Below are 25,633 nucleotides of genomic sequence, written 5' to 3' on the forward strand. Positions count from 1 at the left end.
TATTCAACGATATATGATTTTAATGTAAGGTCACGTCACTGTTTTGCCGATGCCCAGGGCGCTTGCTCGCACTTACGGGGCATGAGCATGTGCAACAGGATGAGTTCATGAATGAGTTCATTTAAAAGACACAGGTGTCATTATTAACAAGGATTTTATTAAAGGTGCGTATAGTACCTTTAAGTGTTTTCTACAAACAGGACATGATATATAAAACATGGGGAAAAGGGCGTCAATTAAACTGGAAATATGAGATGATGTGGTGGGGTGCGGTACTCACCGCCACAGCGATCATGGAGTCGTCTGGTTTCCATTCTGCCTTCTGGTAGAAGCCGAACTGGGCAGCCGCCTTTGCAGACTCGATATAGCTGACTATCAAAACACTGGGCTGTGGGTGGGGAAGAGGGAAGAGGGAAAAAAATGAGCACTTTAAACAGGTCGCAGACATCCGATTACCACATATCATGACCAAAAACAAAACATCCACAGAATATGTACCGCTACTGGCAAAAATGTCTAAAGATTGAATTGAAACATTTGATGGTTCTAGCTTCTCATATGTGATACATTTCTACTTGTTTTAACAGTAAAATGAATATTGTTGGGTTTTGAACTGTTGGTCAAAACAAGATGAATAGAAACTCTGGACACACACAATCACACCACCGTTGATCAAAAAAAACTACTCAGCTGAATTATGTTTTAAAACATGTATAAAGCAAAATAACATTTTCAGTGCTGACTGGAAGAGTGTAGGCATAAATGAAAATGTCATGTCACGATTATCCTGGCCAAAATAATTGTGATTCACGATATTATACAACATCAAAATATGCTTACTACTCTTAAAAAGGCACTAAAATATACTGTGATCACTATACCTTACATGTTGTTAAGAAACTAATGCATCACAGATAGGAAACACGTTTTTTAGTGAACATCCTTTTTAGTGAAAAACAAACAAACAATCTTAAATAAGATAATCATAAGGTGTATAAATAAATAAATTTATGAAAATAAAGGATAAATAAATAAAAAAATAACAACATTGTGTGTCTGTTCTTTCTTACATGATAATTCCTGTTTAAATTAGGCTCTATTTTTCACTTCTCTACCATGATAGCAAAGTAGACCGCTTCTTCAAGTCCCTTGTGAGGAGATTTACGATCATCCCGATAATGGAAGTTCACCACGATCAACATATTGAGTGTTTTTTTATCGTGATCCGTGATAAAATTCTATATCGTCCTATCCCTGGAAGTGATATCTGTGTTTGTCAAAGAGTGTGCTGGAAAGGGATTTGTTGCCACTCATTTCAGTGCCTCAAATGTTGGTTCTTTGGCAAAGAGGCAATACAGATAAAAGTCTCTCCTGAAAGAATGGCATGACGTAACTGTTGCTAAACTGCTAACTCTTACCTTGTGAGACTCATTTATTATAAATATCTTTCAGTCCACCAAACAAAAGCATGGTCAGGCTACTGTTTATACATGCAACACAGATGGAAAGATGAACTGGCGTACACAGGCGGACTTTGCCTGAGGCCATTGCTCTTAATTTTCCCTCTGAATCACTACAGCAGCCATTCGTCTGGATCGCAATACAATCATGACGACCAGTTCATTCCAATCCCCTAATATAACACCACAAACAATGAGCACGGTATGTGTACATGCAGTCAAAGAAGAATCATTGAGTGACTTATGATTTCTAAATGTGTAACTTCGACCGAAAAATGTCAGCAGGTGTTAAAAGAGCGGTTGAAGAGGAGCACTGGGAACAAAGTCAGTTTCTGAACACCAGAAACCTCAACACCTGGCAAAGCCTGATTCTTGAGTCGTTGGCATTATTCAACAACCAGTGGAAACCCCCTGTAGAGAATTTATGGTTCAGATTATTACTGAAAATGAATTATTACTGAGTCGTACTGCACATTTAATGAGTTCCCAGACATGTAACAGTCTTTGATATCACAGGTGAACCAGGAGGACACTGCACATTGAATGGCTATGGTCTGGTAACAAAAGCAGGGGCAGGTCTCGTGTAATTCCACCTATGCAAAATTAGACCTCGTACCCGTTCACCGTAATGAGAGAGCAGGTTTTAAGTATTCCGACCAGATAGTGTCCCTTTCGTAACATGAAATCTTAATAATGCCAGTGCTACCTGCACTGGTGAAGCTTGCACTGTGGGAAACAGAAAAGGAAAAACCTCTCTCCTTGTTACTAACTGCAATAATATCAGATCACAATCAGATTACTAGGTGATCTGTATGTTAAAGGAAAGATCACTCTAGAGGTAGCCTGTATGATTACATTTGGGAACTAGCATACACGTTTGGAAAAAGCAGAACCGTTTTTATCCCCATCAAATTAACAGTTCACTTGATTTGAAAATTTCCATCTGCATCTGATAAACTCTGTAGCAACTGTTGTCCTGATCTTACACATACAAATCATCATGTATTTCCTTTATTGGTTGGCATAATAAAAGACAATAAAATGTTTAATATTTACACAAAAAGGTCTTCCGGTACAACATAGATAATATGTTTGTTTACATTACACACATTACAAAACGCTTTCTTTGCAGCTGAACTAATAGTTAACTGTACCAAAGTTTGTCTTAACTGCTTTGGTCAATGCCCTCTACCTGAAAAACATTGTGTCGGTCCTTTCCTAAACAATTGTCATCATTTCTACTATTACTCATTAATAATTCAAAACAATACTTGTTGACAGTTATTAAGTATGTTTGGATCAGTCTCTGCAACACAAATACATCAAACCTGATCTGCACTAACTACAAATACATCATGTTAATGTCATCCATCAATAACTGCTTATTCTACTTTTCAAGATATTGTTCAGGTTTGGAAGTCACTCACTGCATCACACAAACCCTGCAGACAGGCAGGTGTGTTGCCCACTAACACACAGGCCAACCCGAGTTTTAACATCCCAAATAAACAAGTACACATTATTTCAACTGAGCCAAAACTGAAATGGTTTGTAGTGATTCATGTATTTCTCCTGCGTTGCCATTTCCCATGCTCCACCACAATTACATGCAGTCAGTTGGTGTAACTGAAGAAAGCCCAAGGGAGCGTAAATAATGACACACACAACTACCATACATGCGCATACACACACACGATGTTGCTAATTTTCACAGGCACCCAGAGCCAACCGTGGTGCTATTATTGCATAACAGCGCCGCCCCATAAACAAACTCCATCTCTCTATTCCTAGACATCCTGAGCTCCCACACAGCTGTGGCAGCAGGGCGACAGAGCAGAACCACTACAAGGCTAAGCTACTGTGCTACACGGATTACGTGTTTGCGCCTCGGCTGAACTAGGTGGGCTCAGGCTGCACTGGCCGAGGTCGAGGATATATGGGATTAAAGAGAAGAGACCTGGTGGCAAAAGGATGGGCTAAGAACAACAGGGGGAACCTGGGAGGGGAAATGGCAGATTTACAATCGCATTGATTCACCAAATAACCTGAGCAACAGTGTTTATGAAAAGAACAATGCAGCAGAATATCTATATTGATACACTAATTAAAGCTATGATATGAAGCATGACAGACAGAAATATAATTTTCTTGATTATGAAAACAAGAAAATTATTTTAACATGTTAAAATCATTAAAATCAAGAAAATTATATTTCTATTGATCGTGCTTCTTATCATCGCTTGACTTAGTGTATCAACCTAGTTATTCTGCTGCATGACAGACAGAAATATACTTTCTAGCCTTTAATGATTTTATAATCATTTTCACTATTTCAATCAGCTACGACAAATAAACTCAGAAATGTGTGTCACATAACTGTAACACAGTTATGATCAGTAGAGGACAATATTGCTGGTATATCACAATTACAATAACCCGTTACTCACACTATATTAGAGCTGCAACGATTAATCGATTAGTTGTCAACTATCAAATTAATCGACGCCAACTACTTTGATAATCCATTAATGGGTTTGAGTAATATCTTAAGATAATTCTTTACTCCTCTATGACAGTAAACTGAATATCTTTGAGTTGTGGACAAAACAAGACATTTGAGGACGTCGTCTTGGGCTTTGGGAAAAACTGATTGACATTTTTCACCATTTTCTGACATTTTATAGACCAAACAACTAATCGATTTATCAAGAAAATAATCGACAATGATAATAATCATTAGCTGCATCCCTAGATATCTAATTTAATATCACAATCTTATAACAAATCAACATTATATTGATATAGGGTCAAGCTAGTCATATGTGTGTTTGCTTTAAGAAATGTATTCAGAGAATATACTACTCTGGAAAATTGTGTAAGCAAACCCTCCACTACATTCCTGTGTGTAGACATAATGCACTGAAATGACATAATGGACAGAACAGATGTGAAAGGTGAATGTCAAGAGGAAGAAGTTGCTCCAATCGACATTCCTGACACGACCCTCTTCCTGGACGCCTCATTGATACTCACAAGTTCTTAAGAAAGAGGGGAAGGAAAACATGGTCACATCCTGTGTGGGCCTCAGGAAATAAACAGTGACCCTGATCCATTGTTGCTACACCTCAATAATATACAAGCTGTGTGGAAAACAGACCGCTAGAAACAATGTGCTCAAATGCATGTTATAAAATCAAATGGCCCCCCTTCCATATCAGCATGGCAGAATCTGATGTATTCAGACAAATGAGGATGGGATCACAGGGTTCACAGCACTGGGACATATTTGGAATTTCGTAAGACTTTTCCACTACATCAGATGCTGGTGCTGGCCCTGGAAACAGTGCTGAAGGGGAAATCACCAAACACTAGGTGCAGAAGTTCCCTAGTAACTGATGACATGACAGCCACACTGATGACAATAGTCTTTGTTGTGAAGTTAAAATATCTCTTGAGCAAATGAATAAATATAGACAATGGTGAAAAAAAGATTGCATCTGTGGTAGCTGCACTGTATCACACGACACTTTAATACCTGTGTCAGTTGACAGTCTATATCCTAGTACTGACTAACAAATATTTTCATAGTCGATTAATCTCTCGATTATTTTCTCAATTAATCGATAGTTGTTTGGTCTATAAAATATCAGAAAATGGTGAAAAATGTCGATCAGTGTTTCCCAAAGCCCAAGATGACGTCCTCAAATGTCCTGTTTTGTCCACGACTCAAAGATATTCAGTTTTACTGTCATAGAGGGGTAAAGAAACCAGAAAATATTCACATTTAAGAAGCTGGAATCAGAGAGTTTTGAGTTTTTCTTTCTTGAAAAATTACTCACACTGATTAATCGATTATCAAAACAGTTGCCGATTAATTGAATAGTTGACAACTAATCGATTAATCGTTGCAGCTCTGCTGACAAAACGTCAAAATCATTTTTTGTACTGGATTGTTCCACACCACTTTTCACTGTGCTACGTTTTAAAGTTCATGCCAACCCGATGACTTGTTCCATTGTTGTGGAAAACATTGTTCCCTCCTACATCTCCTCCCAGCATACACCTAGCTTTTCTGAGGAATATTCATTATTTGCATTTCTCTCTCTCATATTAGCCAGTAAAGTATTCACATCATTGACAGACCACTGATTTACAGTATTGCTAATCATTTCTGTAGTTTTGTCCTTCCAAGCCAGACTTTAAATATCACCTCACTGCTCACACACACACACACACACACACGGAGGACATCACATCCCAACATCACAGGTCCCTTGGCTTAAGGCCACCAACTTCAGGGTTCAAGATTTAGTAAGGGGAACCAGTTTCAGCACAACGCCCTTTTTTGGTGAAGTCATGATTTAAATCCCACTGAACGAGGCTTTGGCTCAAGATTACAAATATATCCTCATGTTAAAAATACTGTCATAAATAGAAAAAGGGAACAAGTCCACATTGGCCTCCAAATGGAGGCCATTTAGAGAAAATATAACCCATGTCGCTGAACTTTTTGTTTTCAAGTCAGCATGAAATGTTGCTTCTGTATTATGCTGCTGTGGATAGAAAATAAAAGGATCAAATGATGTGCTGACTGACACTTGTTTACATAATCATGTACCTCTGCATGGCAGCCTAAAATATCTTGTGCCTGACAGAACAGACCACAACATGCAGTCAGTCAATGTTTGGTTACACTATTGGAAATCCCATGCTGATAATAACTTAAAGGTCCCATATTATGCTAATTTTCAGGTTCATACTTGTATTTTGTGTTTCTACTAGAACATGTTTACATGCTGTAATGTTTAAAAAAACCTTTATTTTCCTCATACTGTTGGCCTGAATATGCCCGTATTTACCCTCTGTCTGAAATGCTCCGTTTTAGTGCATTTTGACGGAATTGCAACAGAATTGCGTTGCTAGGCAACAGCTTGGGTCCATGTGTACTTTCTGTCAGCTGATGACATTCACATACACTGTAACCAGGAGTAAACTGGGACACATTTAGAATTTTTACGTTTAAAATTGTATAAAGGGTCTAAATATATATATATATATCTGTGACATCACAAATGGGCAGAAATCCTGACAGCTTGTTTTGAATGCAGTTTCTGAATATGGGCTGTGTGTATTTCCCCTGTAGATTGAGCGTTTCAATACTTTCACAGTATTTATATAGGACTTAAGCCTGCTTTATAATAAAGAAAACATGAAAATCTCACTTTTTTATAATATGGGACCTTTAAACTTTGAACTTAAAGCATTCATCAGGTGAACTTCAGTTCCTTTGTCAAGAATGAGGGACTTGAAACGCCACACAGATACAACCACGGCTTTGTGAAAGGCACACGTGTACGGATATTGGCGACTCACACTGGAATGATGCGTAACAATGTCACCTGTCATCTATGATAGTACTTATTGAAATAGGTGTGTGTGAGGTGGCACCGGTTGCCAACACATCCAGGTCAACACCAGCAGCGGTGTCGTCACTAATGACGCGTTGCTGCTGCTCTCCATGTTTATTAGCCATCATTTAAAAAAGACACGAATGGTAGAGAGCCAGATTGCCACGCAGTAGTGCAAAGTGTAAGGAAATAATAAAACGATGGTGGCTGTAGCTTGAGGGAGTGATAATAACCGCGTATACTGTCTGTGCAAACATGCTTAAAATGAGAGTTGTTTTTGTCGGGACAGCTGAGTGAACCAGCTGATGGGTTGCCTTCCTTCACTTACCCGACTGAACCAGATGCTGAGCTGTGTCTCTGACAGCACGGCGAAGTAGAACCTCTGGGAGCTGGGCTGGATGTGGAAGGGCTCCTCTTCACTCCTCAGCGGACAGAGCAGCCTCCGGGGCCAGCCGGTTAGAAAATACATGACGGCAAAAACTCACTACACCGAGAGCAGTGTGTCGCAATGCCAGACCGTCGGTATGCCTCCTAAAGCGACCTTTAATCCAAGCGACTCATGGCCTCCGTTGAAATGAAACCTTTAACAATGTACATGCAGTCCAGTGATCACACTGGTGACTCTATGAATCCCATGAAGCGACAGAGAGCTCCCAGCAGTCCGGTGGAGCTACACAGCTAGTTAGCTCTGGGCTAGCTTTCCAACTTGAAGCTAATGAAGCTATCCGAGGCAACAGTCTCTAACCGAAAACAACAAGCGAACCGGCGAACAGCGACGGCACGCAGCACCACACAGCTCGCTGCTGCCGACAAACGAGTCGATTAACTTGCTATCCCGCTGCTTGTGTCTGTTCTTACTGGTGTCTGGACCAGCGGAGGTGTTTAATAACGGTAACGCGTCCAGGTTTCACTCCTCTGTGCCTCACCGTCGCCATCTTTACAAGAGTCCTCTGGGACTCTGCGCTGATTGGTCCAGAACGGTGACGACTGCGTGGTGTTGACATGTGACGTCAGCACTCCGGATGTCAGCAAAAGTGGCTCGACGCTGACATCTGGTGGTTTCAAAATAAAATGTCTTCAATGGAGTATGTGCAAAAACCATGCAGGGAGGGAAAATGCATCCACTGTCACATTAAAGCACACTTTTGTCTCTCACCTCTATAATAACAGATAATAATGCACACAGTGCACTTTCATAGACTAAGCTACTGAAGTTACTCTGCACTATATTCACTTTTAACAATCTCTTCTGCACTATATTCACTTTTTTAATAGTCCTGTATCACACCTGTTACACTGCACTATATTCACTTTTAACAGTCTCTTCTGCACTATATTCACTTTTTTAATAGTCCTGTATCACAATTGTTACCCTGCACTATATTCACTTTGAACAGTCTCTTCTGCACTATATTCACTTTTGTAATAGTCCTGTATCACACCTGTTACACTGCACTATACTAATTTTTAACAGTATCTTTTGCACTATATTCACTTTTTTAATAGTCCTGTATGACAGCTGTTACACTGCACTATATTCGTTTTTAACAGTCTCTTCTGCACTATATTCACTTTTTAATAGTCGTGTATCACAGCTGTTACCCTGCACTATATTCAGTTTTAACAGTTTTCTTCATCTCCTTGTATTTTTATATCTGGTATATTTTTTTGTACTTTGTACTTTGCACTACTAACTTTTTTACTGCCTTTTTATTAACATGTTTTGCACTGTTGAACTGTGATGCTGGAAACTTGAATTTCCCTCGGGATCAATAAAGTTACTATCTATCTATCTATCTATCTATCTATCTATCTATCTATCTATAAACCCTTAATAAAGGTAACTAAATAAGTAAATGTATTACATCGTTTATTCCCAGTTTTGCCATAAAAATCGCAGGGAGAAAGCAAATCAGGATCCCTACTTAAATTGGACATAATGGAAACTGGTGTTGTATTTAATAAAGGTTACTTTTTGCAGTGATTGGTACCACTCAATTCAAGATTCAAGATTCAAACCCTATATTGTCATTGTGTAGGACAACGAATTTAGATTGTGACAATCCCATAGGTCTTAATGAAAAGATAATACAATAAAAAAGAGATAGTGCAATATAAATATAAAAAAAATATAAAAGATAATACAATATAAAATATAAAAATACAATATGTATATTGATACAGTTTTGCCAGATTATTGCACAAAGTGTCCGTCAGATAATTATATAATTATTGCACAGCATCATATAATTATTGCACAGATTGATCAGCATATGTTATTGCACATATCCGTAACAGTAGATTTACAGTAATTACATTGCACAAAAGTGACACAAAAGTGACCAACGTGTTATTGCACATGTCCGTAACAGTAGTTTTCATTGGTCCGTTTATAATTAAGAAATAGCTCGCGACAGAGCTCGAAGCCCGGAGCTTGCTCTCATGAAAATCCTACTTTGCTGTAGGTTAATTAAAACTTAATATTAAAGTCTTTACATTGTGATCGTATAGTGATAATATAATCTTGGATTCTTTACAATAGAAAATACTTAATACTTAATCCTATGCTCTAAATGGCCATAAATAGCCCTCTGCTGCCACCCTCAGGAACAGCAGGCAAACTGTTAGTCCAGTCTACAAGCACAAATGAACAGCCTTTACTTATTAAATGGCTGATATAACTACACTCTACTTCACATATTTGAACATATAATAATTATTTATTCAAACATATTATTGTAACAACAATAATAACACCCACATTGTCACTGATGAAGAGGGAGGAACCCAGAGTTTGCTGTTGTATTGATTGTTTAGGTCACTAATTTGTTCTTTTATAATGTTTTTTTTCTGGTTTTATTTTCTGTCTTAAGGTTTGATATGTTTTATGTTCATTTTCATGTGAAGCAGTCTTAATTGTTAAACACTTTGATCTGCCTTTCTTGTTTGAAATGTGCTTCTTATTATTATTATTAGTCTTCATATTCTTATTCTTATTCTTATTATTGTTATTGTTATTCTTCTTCTTCTTCTTATTATTATTATTATGATCACCCAAGTGCATACTTGGGATTTTCTTTAGGCTACCCAAACAAACAGCAAAGGTGGCGGTAATGCATCTTTGACGCTGCTGGAGGACAAGAAGAAGAAGAAGAAGAAAAAATAGAAGAAGAAGAAGAAGAAGAAGAAGAAGAAGAAGAAGTTTAGCAAGCGTATGAAGCTGGCTGATAATTGCTACAAATACACAGCATTTTCCCTTTCTTACATGTTACTGGATATATTAAGCTGTTTTAAAACTACTAACGTTAGGTAGAAAAACATTCAGACTCATACTCCGGTAGGTAGGTGGCGGTATAACACTGATAGTTGTTTTTTAACTACCAGAGAGGGAAGAAGAAGAAGAAGAAGCAGCAGCAGCAAAAGAAGAAGCATGGCTGCTGACATGAGATTACCAACTATTCAGAAACCAGTGTCGCTTACAGTTTCTTCTTTCGACCGAAAAGATCTAGTCGTCCCCGGCGATGTTATCACTTCAGACACCGGCTTCATGAGGTAGGCATCAGGTCGGTGCACCGGGGGTGTGATCGGCTGCTGTGTCGTGGGCACAACATGTTGTCATGGAGGGAAATCAACTAAAAAGAGCTTCATGATTTCGGGGATCACTTGGGGAAAATGTGTTATGAGGAAGATTTGATGTGGTCATCATCAGCAGGTAGATGGTGGATTCAGCATTGAGCAGCAGCAGTATCATTACGCAGGCTGCACTAGCTTTAAAGGTCCCATATTATAAAAAAGTGAGATTTTCATGTTTTTTTTTTTATTATAAAGCAGGCTTAAGTCCTATATAAATACTGTGAAAGTATTGAAACACTCAATCCACAGGGAAATATACACAGCCCGTATTCAGAAACTGCATTTGAAACAAGCTGTTAGGATTTCTGACCATTTGTGATGTCACAAATATACAATATTTAGACCCTTTACGGAATTTTACACGTAAACATTCTAAATGTGTCCCAGTTTATTCCTGGTTGCAGTGTATGTGAATGTCATTAACTGACAGGAAGTACACATGGACCCAAGCTGTTGCCTAGCAACGCAATTCTGTTGCAATTCCGTCAAAATGCACAAAAACGGAGCGTTTCAGACAGGGTAAATACAGGCATATTCAGGCCGACAGTATGAGGAAAATAAAGGATTTTTTGAACATTACAGCATGTAAACATGTTCTAGTAGAAACACAAAATACAAGTATGAACCTGAAAATGAGCATGATATGGGACCTTTAAATTACCTAATTAGCTAATTTCAAAAGGGGGGAGTTTATGCTGGTTGTACTGACCATAATAATATTGGTTGTGGTCGTTGCCAATTTATGAAAGATTTAGACCTCATGTCCAGCCTGTCTGCTCTGCCATCAACAGCGATTAGTGTAAATCCTCCCACCTTTTCAGGGTGACATACAATATGTAATGTAAGTTAAAGGGGGCCTCTTATGCTTTTGTGCTTTCTCCCTTTCCTTTAGTGTGTTGTATATATTTTTTGTACATGTAAAAGGTTTGCAAAGTTACAAAGCCCAAAGTCCACCCCAAAGGGAGTTCCTCTCCCCCACAGAAACATTGTAATGAAATGCCTGAAACGCCTTGCTTGAAGTCCCACCTTTTCTTCCGTAGCGTGATGATGTCACCAAGTAACACATTTGCATAAAGGCTAGTTTGGCACGCCTTCAAACAAAATTAGTTAGAGCGGAGTCCAAAGAGTTTGGTTCAGTTGACCAATTATAATTGTGGGCAAGCTGACCAATCCAAGCAGACTGGGCTTTTCGCTCAAATGGATCGTTTCAGACAGAGGGTGAGAAGAGGTGCTGCTGCACAGCCGGTATGAAAAAAGTGTTTTTTGAACATTAAAGCATGGAAATATGTTCTAGTAGAAACCCAAAATACAAGTATGCACCTGAAATTAAGCATAATAGGTCCTCTTTAAATTGTGATAATCACTCTGAACAGGTACAAAGTAATAATTTTATCCTTTAAAAACGTGTCTGTGCTGACTGATTACTATGTGATGGTCACCCAGCATTTTCTTTAGCACATTTCGGTTTGGCTGTATTACTACTCATTGGTATACACCATTTATCCCCAGGGGTCATGGTACCTATGTTGATGAAGACAAGCTGACGGCTTCAGTTGCTGGAGAGGTACAGAGAGTCGACAAGCTGATCTGTGTCAGACCACTTAAGACCAGGTAAGTGATTACAGCGAGGCTCTTAAACGTGTACAGTAAAAAAGTCAAGCGGGCCTAGTTGTACTAAATTGACTCGTGCATGTTTTATGTACTACAGCTTTTGCAGAAGTTATGTAAATTTGTGGTTATGTTATTGAATCGCAGGTTTAACGGTGAGGTTGGAGATGTGGTGGTTGGCAGAATCACAGAGGTAAGGCACTGCCGCAACATCTGTTCTAATGTCTGACATTCTAAAGTATCCAAAAGAAAATACGGTTACAACAAGCTGTTGTCATTTTGTCAAGTAAGACATTTTATCAATATGTGTGATTTTTTTTTTTTGTGATATGTCTAGGTACAACAGAAACGGTGGAAGGTGGAGACCAACTCCCGGCTGGACTCTGTCCTCTTGTTGTCTTCTGTCAATCTGCCTGGAGGAGAGCTGGTGAGATGCTTGAAGACGTGATTCACTGTGTGTTCTCTGTGTTAGCTGAGCTAGCATTATCCTAAAGGATAGTAATGAGTTTGGACAGGGACGTTTGTTAAAGGCCAACTTTTATTTATTGTTTAAAATCTTTCTTTGATTTTTCTCTTTTAGAGGAGACGATCAGCAGAAGATGAGCTCACCATGAGAGAATACCTTCATGAGGGCGATCTCATCAGTGTAACTCATAGTTTATTATAATCTTTCATTAGCTGCTCCATCTTATTATTCTCACTTCTAATGTTCTTCTTTTTTCCTGTTCTTTTAGGCAGAGGTGCAGTCTGTCTTCTCAGATGGAGCCCTATCCCTGCACACCCGTAGTTTAAAGTATGGAAAAGTAAGTGTTCACAATGACAATGACAGAGTACAGCTGTGATGATAACCCCAAATAATGGCTCAGTTTGCCCTATGACTCGCTGTTTGTGGTTCAATCAAACAAATCAGAATGGAAACAAAGGGCCAGGACACACTTGTGGGTGGACAGTGCTATCACAGATGTAGCTTGAAAACATCTCAAAATATGCACATTTTGGGGATGTAACCACTTATTTTCAACAGTATCACTAGTCTAGCAGCTAATACATGATTGAGTACAAAGTAATAAAGCCAATCAAAAACACATACTCTAAATGAGGGCTGCTGCCGTCTTAGTTGATTAGTCGACTTATTGGTCGTTTTGGTCTTAGCCAATTAGTCATTGTTTTATGCTTTTTCATGCTGAATGACTTATTTCCAAGAAATTTATGAGTACATTTCTGGTAAACACCAGATTTGAAAAAAGTGGTGCTTTTGTGTGATTCTTTGTGGAGAAACTCAGTTTTACAGTTCTGTCGTTTAGATCAACTAATCGATCAGTCGATAAAATTGTATGGGTGTTAGTTGACTAAGAATTTCTTTAGTCGAGGACAGTCCTACTATAAACAGTAAATGATTCACTCAGCTGTTAGTTGCACTCTTATTTGGCTCTAGATTGGGCCATTCATGTTTTCGCGTCTGCCACCATAGTTCTTCTACACGCCTGGCACACGGAATAAGTTTAATTTGGCTGCATTCTGCAACCTCAACACTAGATGCCGCCAGATGTTACACACTGTACCTTTTAAAGCAGTGTAATTAATAAATCCTACACAGTATATCACAGACAGAATACTGTAGTGATTTTGCTCCTTGGTATTATCATTGCATTGTGGATTTACAAAGTGTGGCTTTGCTTTTGTTACTAAAAATAAGCTAGTAATACTTTTCCTTCTTCCCTTCCCTCTACATAATATGACCTAATATCCTGTTTCTACTAGTTGGGTCAAGGAGTGCTGGTACAGCTTTCTCCTTCTCTGATCAAGAGGCAGAAAACCCATTTCCACAACCTGCCATGTGGTGCATCCATCATCCTCGGGAATAACGGCTACGTGTGGTTGTATCCCACACCGGAGCAGCAGGAGGAAGAAGCTGGGGGCTTCTATACCAGCATGGAGGTGGGAACAGCACAGTATTTTATAGTTTCACTAGTCAATATATTGACAAATACACACTTGGATTTAAATTAAGAAGTTAACCTGGTCTTGTTTAGATAGAGGTACAATATGTGAGTGAGCTGCAGAGAGGAGACACTTGTTCTTTTATTCATTTTAATCTACTGCATCCAAATTGTATTTCCATGTCTGTATTGAACTCATTTGTTTGTGCATCTCTCGTCTCTGCCCTTTCAGCCTGTCAGTCTGTCAGATCGAGAGGTGATTTCACGGTTGAGAAACTGCCTCCTGGCTTTGGCTGCACACAAGGTCCTTTTGTATGACACCAGTGTTCTCTATTGCTATGAGTCTTCAGTTCATCACCAGGTAGGAAGCAATCGGATACAATTTGCTGCACTGTAATGATCACTTATTTCAGTTTTCAACAGCATGTGATTGTTTATGAATTACGACCCCTGGCTCTCATATGTAAAGCAATGGCAATGAAAATATATTTCAATAAAAAGTGGACTTCTTCTGTGATGTATTGTGCCATCTGGTGGACATATTGAAAACCTACTGTTCCTGCAGTTCTCAACTTTGACTCTGCTGTTCTATTACAGTGTGGAACAGACATGGTTGATTTCTTGCTCTTTTGGGTGGGAGACTGGTGACTTAATCACTAATGATTTTCATATAACATGGACAATACTTAGTTTTGGTTAATTGTTGACAGACATTAATTAGCAATGTTTTCTCTCTTGCTAATAACGCTAGTTAAACAAGCCCAACCCAGTTGTTTTATGTGTTTCTGAGCAGTCTGGCTAAAGACTGTTTATGGTTTGTCTTAGTAACAAAAACCAAAAATATGTTTACTCTTAATGCAAAGATAATTGCATTCACAAATGTGAGAATAAATGTGCAATTTTTCAGTGTAACTGACCTATAATTCTCCGCTTTATGCCGTTTCTGTAGGTTAAGGACATCTTGAAACCAGAAGTGATGGAGGAGATTGTGATGTTGACGCAACAGAAGCTGTTGGATCAGGAAGGTTAAAGAGCATAAATCCTTTTCCTGATCAAACAGCTATGTCAGGGACTGACCACCTATCCAAGGACTGAACTGGCCTTTTTTCAAAGAACCATTCCTAATCTGACAGTCCTGTTGTACAGTTGAACAGCTCCAAATTTATTTTATGTAACAAAATTGACGATTATTGTTTGACTGCTTACGGGAATTATGGGTATGTTCTTTAAATTCTGCAGCCAGAATTCACCAAAGAAGCTATTCTTACATTTGGTATAGTGGAACATTTTTGATAATGTGTGATGTTATACGAAAAACTGTTGTATCCAATACATTTTCTATACATTTCAGTACTTCTCAGTGTGGTGTGTTTTGTTGAATATTGAAGAAACAGAAAAAAATATGTCCGGAAAAATAAGTCATCATAAGGGGTTTTACTTAATGTATGTATGCAATCTTTTTTTCTTTTTTATTAGCAATAACAATAATGCAGTTGTATAAATCTCTGATTCTTAAAGTGGGATCCAGGGGCCCCCAGGGATCCATGGCACTCTGCCAGGGGTCTGTGAAAAGTTGTCGGATTCATTCATTTAAAGTTTCATGATATACAGTATATATATACACACACAAAAGGTTTCATAATTCAATGAATATTTATTTTTTTAATTTACAGTATAATAGTTCATAGATGATGTTATAGTCTAACAAATCTATAATTCTTAGAATCTGCAAATATGTTTAATACATGTCTAATAAATTTCTCGTGTAGTTCTTTCACATAACTAAGACTATAAAAGTGTAAAAAAAAATAGGCTAAATGTAACTATTCCAAGGAACATACTGTACATGAGGGGGTCCACAGTATATTCTATATCTCTAAGATTGAGAACCTCTGGTATAAATTACAGTACATCTTTAAAATGTTTATTTTTTGTTAAATAAGACTGTTAGTACTGACTTGTTAATATTAAATGGTGGATGAACTAAGCTGGTATATCACAGGTTTTTGATATTTGAATTAAATTGATTTGTTATTAGTATCAGTGTACAAAGCTCAGGGGGAAAAACACTCATGGTACTTTACTGTGTCATCATCAAATAGGATGTCCATCAGATTTCATTATTTTTTGAGCCTCCGCGCCGGTGACAGCCGTGGCCGGAGGCATTATGTTTTCGAGTTGTCCGTCCATACGTCCGTACATACCTCCATACATACGTCCGGTCCATTCTCGTGAACGGGATATCTCAGGAACGTCTGCAGGGAATCTCTTCAAATTTAACACAAATGTCCACCTGGCCTCAAGGATGAACTGATTAGATTTTGGTGGACAAAGGTCAAGGTCACTGTGACCTCACATCCCTCCCATTCTTGTGAATATGATATCTCAAGAACACCTTGAGGGAATTTCTTCAAATTTGGCACAAACGTCCACTTGGACTCAAGGATGAACTGTTTGAATTTGGTGGTCAACGGTCAAGGTCACTTTCACCTCACAAAACACGTTTTTGATCATAACTCAAGAATTCATATGCATACAGCCATGAGTCGGTAATTCTAGTTTTATTATAACATGCTGCATGTGAGATTTATTTATTTATTTTCCTTTATTTAACCAGGTTAGTCCCATTGAGATAAAAGATCTCTTTTACAAGGGAGACTTGGCCAAGATACCAGCAACACAGTTATAGTGAAAGTAACAGACAACACATAAATGAACAACATTAAAACTTGCTCATACAAAACATTTGCACACAGACAACCTGGACTGCAGCGAATTCACCAGAGCCTTAAACTCATTCAAGGTAACTAAGTTTTGAAGTTGAAGATCAGATTGTACATTATTCCAAGCAGTTGGTGCCGAAAACCTAAAAGCTTTCTTTCCCAATTCAGTCCGTACTTTGGGAACAACAAATTGCAAAATGTTCATAGAACAAAGATTATGACTTCCAGTTTTCCTTTTTAAAAGTGAAGACAAGTAAGAAGGAACTAAACCCAGAATGCTTTTGTAGATAAACACATACCAATGACTGAGGCGACGAGCACATAAGGATGACCAATTCACTTTAGAGTAGAGTACACAATGGTGAGTCAAAGAACGACAGTTTGTAATGAATCTCAGTGACCCGTGATACACGCTATCCAGCATGCGAAGACAATGAGCAGAAGCATTCATATACAACACATCTCCATAGTCAATAACAGGCAAAAAGGTAGATTCCACCAGTTTCTGTTTCACAAGAAAAGAATCAAGACTAGTTTCTGTAGTAAAATCCTAATAAGAGCTTCAGCTCAAAGTGGGCCTTTGAATATCCATCAAGAGATGGAGGAGCAGAAATCAAAATTAAGCTTTTGTTCCTTTAAAACACTTTATCTACTTATAACTTACAGACCTTTGAAACCAGCAAATTCTATCAAGTAAAACATGTGTTTTAAAAAGCAGGTTTTGTTATGTAGTCCTATGTGTCCTCTCAGTGGAGTGTGAGGTGCTCTCTGTCCTCCAGCAGCATATCTGCTCCCCTGTACTAGCCCACGCACGCAGGCTACGTCACACGTCGCCCCACCCACATACTTCTGTAAACCACCTTGCGTATGGAAGCATGGAAGTATGGCGGCACCAGCGACACAACTACTCCTCGGCACAAAGTTTACTGCTGAGATTTTCACGTGAGAGACATGAATAAGTCCGCGGACCGAGGGGACGGTAACGAAGAGCTCGGCGGCTGTAAACAACAACAGAGAGGAGAGGTTGCAGAAAGAGTCGTCGGTCTGTGGCCGGCTGAGTTTCCTCCATTTCTCTTCTTCACCTCCTGGATTGAAGTGTCTTCTCTAGTCGTCCGGGTACCACAGGGGGAGAAAGTCCGCAACACACTGGACACGGAAGTTTGAAACAAACCTCTGGCTTTTGGAAAGACAAAAGCATTCAATTGTGGTGACGAGACATGTCTTTTGGAGACATTTGAGTGCACTTGTTGGACGTTTCTAAGCAGCGTGTTAACAACAGCAAGAAGAACCAACTGTTGAGTCTCGATGTGCTGCAACACCAGCTAATAGTTAGCATACATGGCTACCTTCAACACTAGCTGCAGGTCGCCAGCTAAACTCCAATATACATGTTTCTGTGTAAGTTTATTCGCTTGTCTTTGTTACTACGGTGCTAGTTTGGGATATGTGGTAGAAGTCTGTCATTTTCACTAGTTAGTGCTCAGTGCTTTCATGTTTTTGACATTGCTGTTGTAAAAATCCGTTGCACAGATTTAAGGATGACAATGATGAACCCTCAGCTGCACTTCAGTGATGTTTTAGTTGTACAATCTTGTATTGTAATTGTAATCTCGATGGTTTGAGGATTGTTTGGATCAACACTAAATGTCCTGATAGTCATGTGCAATGTTAGCTTGTCATTTAAAGAGCTTGATTGGCATATGAAAGAGTAAATTCATATCACAGAGGGAAGTGGGGTTGTGTGCAGAAGGAAGCACAGATGATGTAGATGTCCTGACAACACAGCAGAATAATGATAGTTAAAAATCAAACTTACTTTTAGCAAATTCACCTATATAGTGAGTTATCTGGCACAGACACTTGTTGAAGAAATATGTGGTAGAAGTCTGTCATTTCCACTAGTTGGTGCTCAGTGCTTTAATGTTTTTGACACTTGTTAAAATCAGTGTTCAGTGATGTTTTACTTTTACAATCTTGTATTCCCTCCATGGTTTGAGGATTATTTTTGTATCAAGGACTTGTCGCCTATCAACACTAAATGTCCTGATAGTCATGTGCAATGTCAGCTTGTCATTTAAAGAGCTTGATTGGCATTTGAAAGAGGAAATTCATATCACAAAGGGAAGTGGGGTTGTATGCAGAAGGAAGCACAGATAATGTAGGTGTACTACTGACAACAGAGCAGAAGAACGACAGTTAAAAATCAAAGCAAGTTCACTCATATAGTGAGTTATTTGGCACAGACTCTTGTTGGAGAAATTGGCTTGCCTTAATGTCATTTTCACTTATGCTCAGTGCTTTAATGTTTTTGACATTGCTGTTGTAAAAATACGTTGGTTAAAGGATGACAATAATTAACCCTCAGCTGCAGATCTTGAATGTCCTCGATGGTTTGAGGATTGTTTTTGTATCTTTGTTGTTGTCGCCTATCAACACTACATTTCCTGATAGTCATGTGTCAATGTTAGCTTGTCATTTAAAGAGCTTGATTGGCATTTGAAAGAGGAAATTCAGTGGGTGTAAATATCACAGAGGGAAGTGGGGTTGTATGCAGAAGGAAGCACAGATAATGTAGGTGTCCTGACAACATAGCAGAGTAATGATAGTTAAAAGTCAAACCTACTTTTAGCAAGTTCACCTATATAGTGAGTTATTTGGCACTTGTTGGAGAAATTTGCTTGCCTTAATTGTAATGTTTATTTCAATCGTATGATGCACATGTTTAAAGGGGCTATATGTAAGTATCAGAAATTGCTTGTTAACAGTGACACCTGTGGCCGTTAAGTCAACAACAGTCAGCATCCTGTTGCTCGCGCTTGTGCTCACACTACATAGACGTGAGCAAGCATCGGTCAAAACGGTGAGGCGACACACAAGACAGAACGTGATTGACATCTGCAACATTAGCCAGCTGAAACCACAATATCACTATATGTTTCACATGCTTGGCAGTAATGTTGGCTTACCTGTCCAATATGAATTTTGGACGTCAGTCACATTCCTGTTTTTCATGACGGGATTTAATAGATACAACTTTGTTTTTTTGTGCTTCCATGGAGTTTGTGTTGGAGTCTGAGTTGTGGTGGAGACTGGTCATTTGTTGGTGTTAGAGAACTCCATTTCTAGTTAGCTATCGTTGCATGTTGTTAGCCCTGTAGCGGAGCTGAAGGGAGTAAAGGCACTTGTGAGCGTGCATGACGTCACATCCATTGGATTTTCCCGGCCCACATTCTTCACATTAAAAGCAGTCTACAAGCTGATAGAGGAAACCCAGAAAGTCGCGTAAGGTCTCATTTTTAAGGTTAGGTTACAACCTGTTCACACATTGGCAAAAAAAAAAAAAAGATTAAAAAACTTTTATATGTGTAAAAAGATACATACAGCCCCTTTAATTAATCTCTAGTACATTATTTTGAGGGTGTTATTTGCAGTATACATTTAAGCCAGCATCATTTGTAAAAAAAATTTAAGGTGTTTTCGTGCAATTTTTATTTTTTGAAACAATCATATCACTCTTAATGAAATCACCAATGATTCTTGATTGTTTGTTTTTTATTCCCCTCTAGATTACTTTGAAATGCCTTTCTTTGACCTCTGAAGCACTCAGGATCCATTAATGCATGATAAACAGAGACATACTGGAGTAATACGGATCTGCATAGGTGACCTGTATCACCCATACTCCAGGAGAGGACAGACTGAGCCAGGGAAAGGGGTTCCTGTCTTTTCCCGATCCCCTCCCTGCCTGGTGGCCACCTGTTGGACGGTGAGCAACTGAATCCAGCTTGGAGAGTCCCGGCTGCGGCCTGGCACCCTGCCCTTATGGGGCAGCAGCCGGGGAAGTTTGTAGGGGACCAGAGGAGACCTAGTCTGCCGGCCTTCATCAAGGGTGGAAGGAGGGAGTCGTCACGCCATGGGACCCAGCCCTGTAACGTCTTTGCTGTGCATGGTAAGAGCAAATATTTCTGTTAAGACCCTTGTAAGGTCACTTGTCTTTGAGCATCATGTGTCCCCTCAGGCCAAGGATGAAATACTAAGACATCTGTCTGGCACATTACTTTTCAACAAAGTACATTACATAATGAAAATGTACGTTTTGTTCACTGTTGTGAAAAAGCAAGAATCTAAGATGCATAAGACGTTACCATACGTAATTAGAAATCGCAAGAGGGTACACATAGCCTCAACACCGCTGTGGTTGCATCTTCAAGTATGCAGCTTGCCAGCTGAATAAAAGACTGCAATAATCAAACTTAACCACACATTGATAATACGAGCAGCTAACAAAGCCAGGGTCTAACGTGATGGTAGCAGTGTTTTCTACTGGTACATGCATGTTGTTTGAAGTGTTTTGAAGTCACTGACACACCGTCACACTTCCTAATTTCTGGTACTCGCTAAAAATGCTGTTAAAAATACCATCTGCATTTGATTGATATTTGCACTCGTATTGTCAAAAATATCGAAGTATCGATTCAATACATGTCGATACTGAATATTTGAAACAGTTTCGAGACTCATTTTCCACAGTATCGATACACAAGTGCCAGCTACGCTTTCTGCTCTCTCTGCTCTCCGACAGTGAGTTGACACACACACACACACACACACACTGGTATCTATCAAAATCAAAAATTTGATACCGTCAATGTTGTCAATTTTTACCCCGTGGTATTGAAGATGGTATAGAATATTGATATTTTTCAAGGTATTGTATCAAAGTTAGAAATTCTAGTATCGTAACAACACTAATTTGCTGATATTAAAGTAAGTGTTAACAGAACTAACTTTGGTGTTGGAATGTTTCCCGCCGACTTTCGATTACACTTTACCGTTTTCATCTAGAAATTTGTTTACAGCTGTTTTTAGATGTAAGAAATTCTTCACTAACTAGAATTTTGGTATTACCTTGAATAAATGTGTGCTGGTAAATGTTTTTGTCACTACAGAATTTAAAATACCAAACAGATTGTGGACCTTTGAGATATTCCTTAGGGGTGTAAAGGGATAGTTTCTTTGACATACAGTGGTTTGAATTACTCGCTGGTATTGATATCGATGCATGTTAGCATAGGCTATTGATCCTGTGGTCTGAGATTTCCCAGCCATCTGTTTGTTAAACAGAAATGAACAACAGCAACTGAACAATTTTTTGTATTTCTGACATTTGATTCTACTGTCAGACTTCTCTGAATCCATTTAAGAAAAGAGTTTCATAATACAGAGAGATTGAAGCAATGTAAATTACCTAATGTTACATTTTGTTAATACTCTCCATCAGGAGAATATGTATGGACTGCTCACAACTTAGTAAGATCGGCCAACTTCCCATCACAGAGAGTCACAGCAGTCCTTTGGGGGAAAGTGCATTAAGGATGTGCACTGTGGGGCATGATGATATGGACACAGGATTCTATAGGACAGCTTGAAGCATAGGGCACACAGTAAAAAAATGAGTCTGTCCTTGCCCTTACTCCTGCCTTTGCTAAGCCTGCCTTGACTGAGGAACAGATGTCTACCTCCACATCTATGATGTGAAGGAGGTTTTGGAATGTGGCAGAGTTTGTACAGGATGGTGTCTAGTGTGTACTACAAAGTGCTATAAGATATTCTGGATGTTGCAGCGAACAAACAGGAGGTGTCTGAATTTCAGGCTGCATCTAACAATTATTTGCATTATCGATTAGTCTGCAGATTGTTTTTGTAATAAATCAATTGTCTTAGATAATAGTGAAATTGCCCATAACAAGTTCCCAGAGCCCAAGAGGACATCTTCAAATTACATTTTGTCCAACGAACAGCCCAAAATGAAGAGATATCCTGTTTACTGTCATATAAGATTCAAAAAAGCAGCAAATCATCCCAAATGTGAAGCTACAATGCCGTGTGAAAAGTGCAATACAAATTGATTGCACAAGTAGGGAAAAAAGGCAAGTTCAGATTGCTGCGGGATAAAAGTATACCTGAAATTGTTAGTGAATGAGTGAATGATTTTGGACAGACTGGAGCTGCATCAATTAATCGATTAGTTGTCAACTATTAAGTTAATTGCCAACTATTTTGAGAATCAATTAATTGGTTTGAATCATTTTTTAAGAATTAAAAAAAAAAAAATCTTTGATTCCATCTCCTTGAATGTGAATATTTTCTGGTTTCTTTGCTCCTCTATGACAGTAAACTTAATATGTTTAAGTTGTGGACAAAACAAAACATTTGAGGACGTTGTCTTGGGCTTTGGGAAACACTGATCAACCTTTCTCCCCATTTTCTGACATTTTATAGACCAAACAACTAATCGATTAATCGAAAAAAATAATTGACAGATTAATGGACAATGAAAATAATCATTGGTTGCAGCCCTAGGACAGACCTAGTAGCCACAGACACACCTGAAACATGGCCCTGCCTGAATGAGCTAATCATGGCCTTGCTGCACTCCTCAGGGAGCCTCTTCTGCCTTTGGGGAAGGCGAGCATGCTGCTGGCACAGAGCCTCACCATGCTTTGCAAAGCAACGACCCAATATCTACTATATCACACATGAGATGGATGTCTTATCTGGGGATGTTGCTTCCCGGAAGCAATGTGTCTGTTTCCTGGTTTACTTTTCCTGGTTAGCAGCTTTTGTTCTTTCCAATATCCCATCAAATGACAATTTGTGAGGCAAGCATGGCAGTGCACAGAGAGCAGACTTTTGTGGATTCAATCGTAACCCATAGAAACCAGTGGTGACCTCATCAGTTACTTCACTTCTCATTTTTATAGTCAATGGTTTGATATTTACTAGTTTTGGCTTGTGAAAGGGCCTTCATGGTGGTTTATGTCTCTTTTTTTTGCCCAGAGTAGCGCAGCACAATATAACCAAGGTACCGAGAGGCTTGTTCTCTATCATAACATCAAAAAAGAGCCTCATAAAGCTTTGATGCTTAATAATTAATACTCAGTGGAGGGAGAATAAAATGACAAAATCTAGAGGGCGATCATAACATTTCTATCTCAAGACATCAGTGGAAAGTATTGGTGAGGTAAACAGAACATACATTTATCAATGTTGATTGTTGAGCAAAATCTCAGATAAGATTGCCACCAATTCAGGAAAATGAATGTATCAGTTGCAGGTTGTCCTCGACCAAAGAAATTCTTAGTCGTCTAACACTCATACGATTTTACCGACTAATCGATTAGTTGATTTTATCGACAGATCTGTGAAACTGAGTCTCTCCACAAAGAATCAGACAAAAGCACCACTTTAAATCTTGTGTATCTTTGAAATAAGTCATTAAGCATGAAAAAAGCATAAAAACGACTCATCGACTTAAGAAATCTTAGTCAACTAAGACCTCAATGACCAATTAATCGACTAAGAAGGCGCAGCCCTAATCAGTTGAGAGAGCTAAAGTGTTTTTAGCGTTTTAAAATGATCACTTGCCATTGAACCGGATGCATGCCATGCATCCAGCTAACTGATAAGTTTACCAAATGGGTCTGTAGGGCTGTGAATGCCTCAGCAGGAATACTTTCCACTGACTCTTAAGTCTTGCATAACACAGAGGGGGACAGGACAGGGAAGGTCAGAAAAACAGAATGAAAGCCTTTGCCGGTAAATGGATCGAATTTGGCAAAGGGTCAGTGACACGGGACGTGCTTGTTTTCCCCTCTGCCCCTTTCCTCCTGTGATGAGCAGGTCAGATCATGAGAGGGGATGTGAGTCATAGTGCAAGAGGAGGGCAATATCAACACATGATTTTACATCGGTGTATTTTCTTCTTCCTGGTGAGCACCAGCTAGTTAACACTGGGCTGGCCAGCGCCTTGCTGCTTCTCAGCAGGCAGGTTCAGACCTCTGCATGCAGCTGCCTGTGAGAGAGTCGGAGGCAGTGGAGGGCAAGCAAAGACCTGTCCCTGCTCTTGGCTCCTCTGTGTACTGTACAGCGGGGAGGTATGATCTCACTGGCTAGCTTGCACAGATCATAAGGATTGAGCAGGGTAGCACATTTCTGCAACCATAACTCACACACTGTATTTCCAGCATTTTTTTTTTCTGTGTGTGGCTCAGATAACGGAGTCTCCTGGAATCTCCTTAAGTTGACCGTGGATCTCGTTGAATCATGGACTAGATTACCAACTGCAGTAGGTTACCAGGCCTGTTTAAGAAACAGGTCTGAGCACAACAGAGAAGAGTGTACTTGATCACTTCTCTCTAGTCTGATTTTCTCCTTTGTGTAATGTTTACAAAATACAAAAATATATCCCGGATTGACAATATGTTTGTTCAGCTGTGGTTATTGCTGATGTTCAGACACTAATATCTACTAAAAATTGACATCAGTTTTACAGTTTGGCAGCCATCTATTATTACTACATATGTATGCTTTCTACTGCAGCTTGTCCTTGCCACGCCAGTGTCATTTAGTATGAACGTCCCAAAGTAATTTAACTGAAACTGAATAAAAACAAAGATGGTGTAACCATGATTAGGATAAACCAGGATAAACACTGCTTTAGTCAGAGATTGTTCTGGTTATTACTCACAGTAATGTGAAATTTGTTCCATCAAATATGCGCCTCCCTCCTTCCCCTCTTAATTTAAGTAGGCAGGAAGTGGACTTGCTGTGTAAAAGTATTCAACAAAGGAATGATGCCTTTCATTTGTTTTCCTGCCATTCCATGAAAACGGCTGACTGAGGAAAGAGGAAAGCAGAGCGGGGTTCGGAGGTTGTAGGGTTCAAAGGAAAGAGGATCACAACAATTTTGTCTGATTTGGTACTAACGTTGTAATTGCTGAGCCCACGTTTGACGCTTAAGGGGAAATTTGCCCCCTGGTGGCTACATTTATTTATGGAGGTAATGTGTTTTATTAGGG

The 25,633-nt window shown here is 39.0% G+C and overlaps 3 protein-coding genes across 7 annotated transcripts in view; 2 read left to right on the forward strand and 1 right to left on the reverse strand.

Annotated features, from left to right (window-relative positions):
- The window catches only part of ric1 (RIC1 homolog, RAB6A GEF complex partner 1), a 43,253-nt gene extending 35,421 nt beyond the window's left edge, over positions 1-7,832 (reverse strand). For all 4 annotated transcript variants that reach the window (XM_074616955.1, XM_074616957.1, XM_074616956.1 and 1 more), the window contains exons 1-2: positions 7,197-7,832; positions 281-388 (exon numbers count right to left, since the gene is read on the reverse strand). In XM_074616955.1, coding sequence (XP_074473056.1) covers positions 281-388; positions 7,197-7,337 — 249 coding nt within the window. In that variant the 5' untranslated portion in view covers positions 7,338-7,832. The remainder of the gene's footprint in view (positions 1-280; positions 389-7,196) is intronic.
- A 2,234-nt stretch (positions 7,833-10,066) lies between these two features.
- exosc2 (exosome component 2) lies at positions 10,067-15,402 on the forward strand. Its single transcript, XM_074617893.1, has 9 exons — positions 10,067-10,420; positions 12,011-12,112; positions 12,257-12,302; positions 12,447-12,536; positions 12,690-12,755; positions 12,844-12,912; positions 13,871-14,047; positions 14,282-14,410; positions 14,999-15,402. The coding sequence occupies exons 1-9, from the start codon at positions 10,299-10,301 to the stop codon at positions 15,077-15,079; spliced, it is 882 nt and encodes a 293-aa protein (XP_074473994.1). The 5' UTR covers positions 10,067-10,298; the 3' UTR covers positions 15,080-15,402.
- A 2,202-nt stretch (positions 15,403-17,604) lies between these two features.
- abl1 (c-abl oncogene 1, non-receptor tyrosine kinase) overlaps positions 17,605-25,633 on the forward strand; it is a 44,053-nt gene continuing 36,024 nt past the window's right edge. For both annotated transcript variants that reach the window (XM_074618198.1, XM_074618199.1), the window contains exons 1-2: positions 17,605-18,170; positions 20,339-20,721. In XM_074618198.1, the coding sequence (XP_074474299.1) occupies positions 20,595-20,721 (127 nt within the window). In that variant the 5' untranslated portion in view covers positions 17,605-18,170; positions 20,339-20,594. The remainder of the gene's footprint in view (positions 18,171-20,338; positions 20,722-25,633) is intronic.

Source organism: Sebastes fasciatus, chromosome 19 (assembly GCF_043250625.1).
Source record: "Sebastes fasciatus isolate fSebFas1 chromosome 19, fSebFas1.pri, whole genome shotgun sequence".
Lineage (NCBI taxonomy): Eukaryota > Metazoa > Chordata > Actinopteri > Perciformes > Sebastidae > Sebastes > Sebastes fasciatus.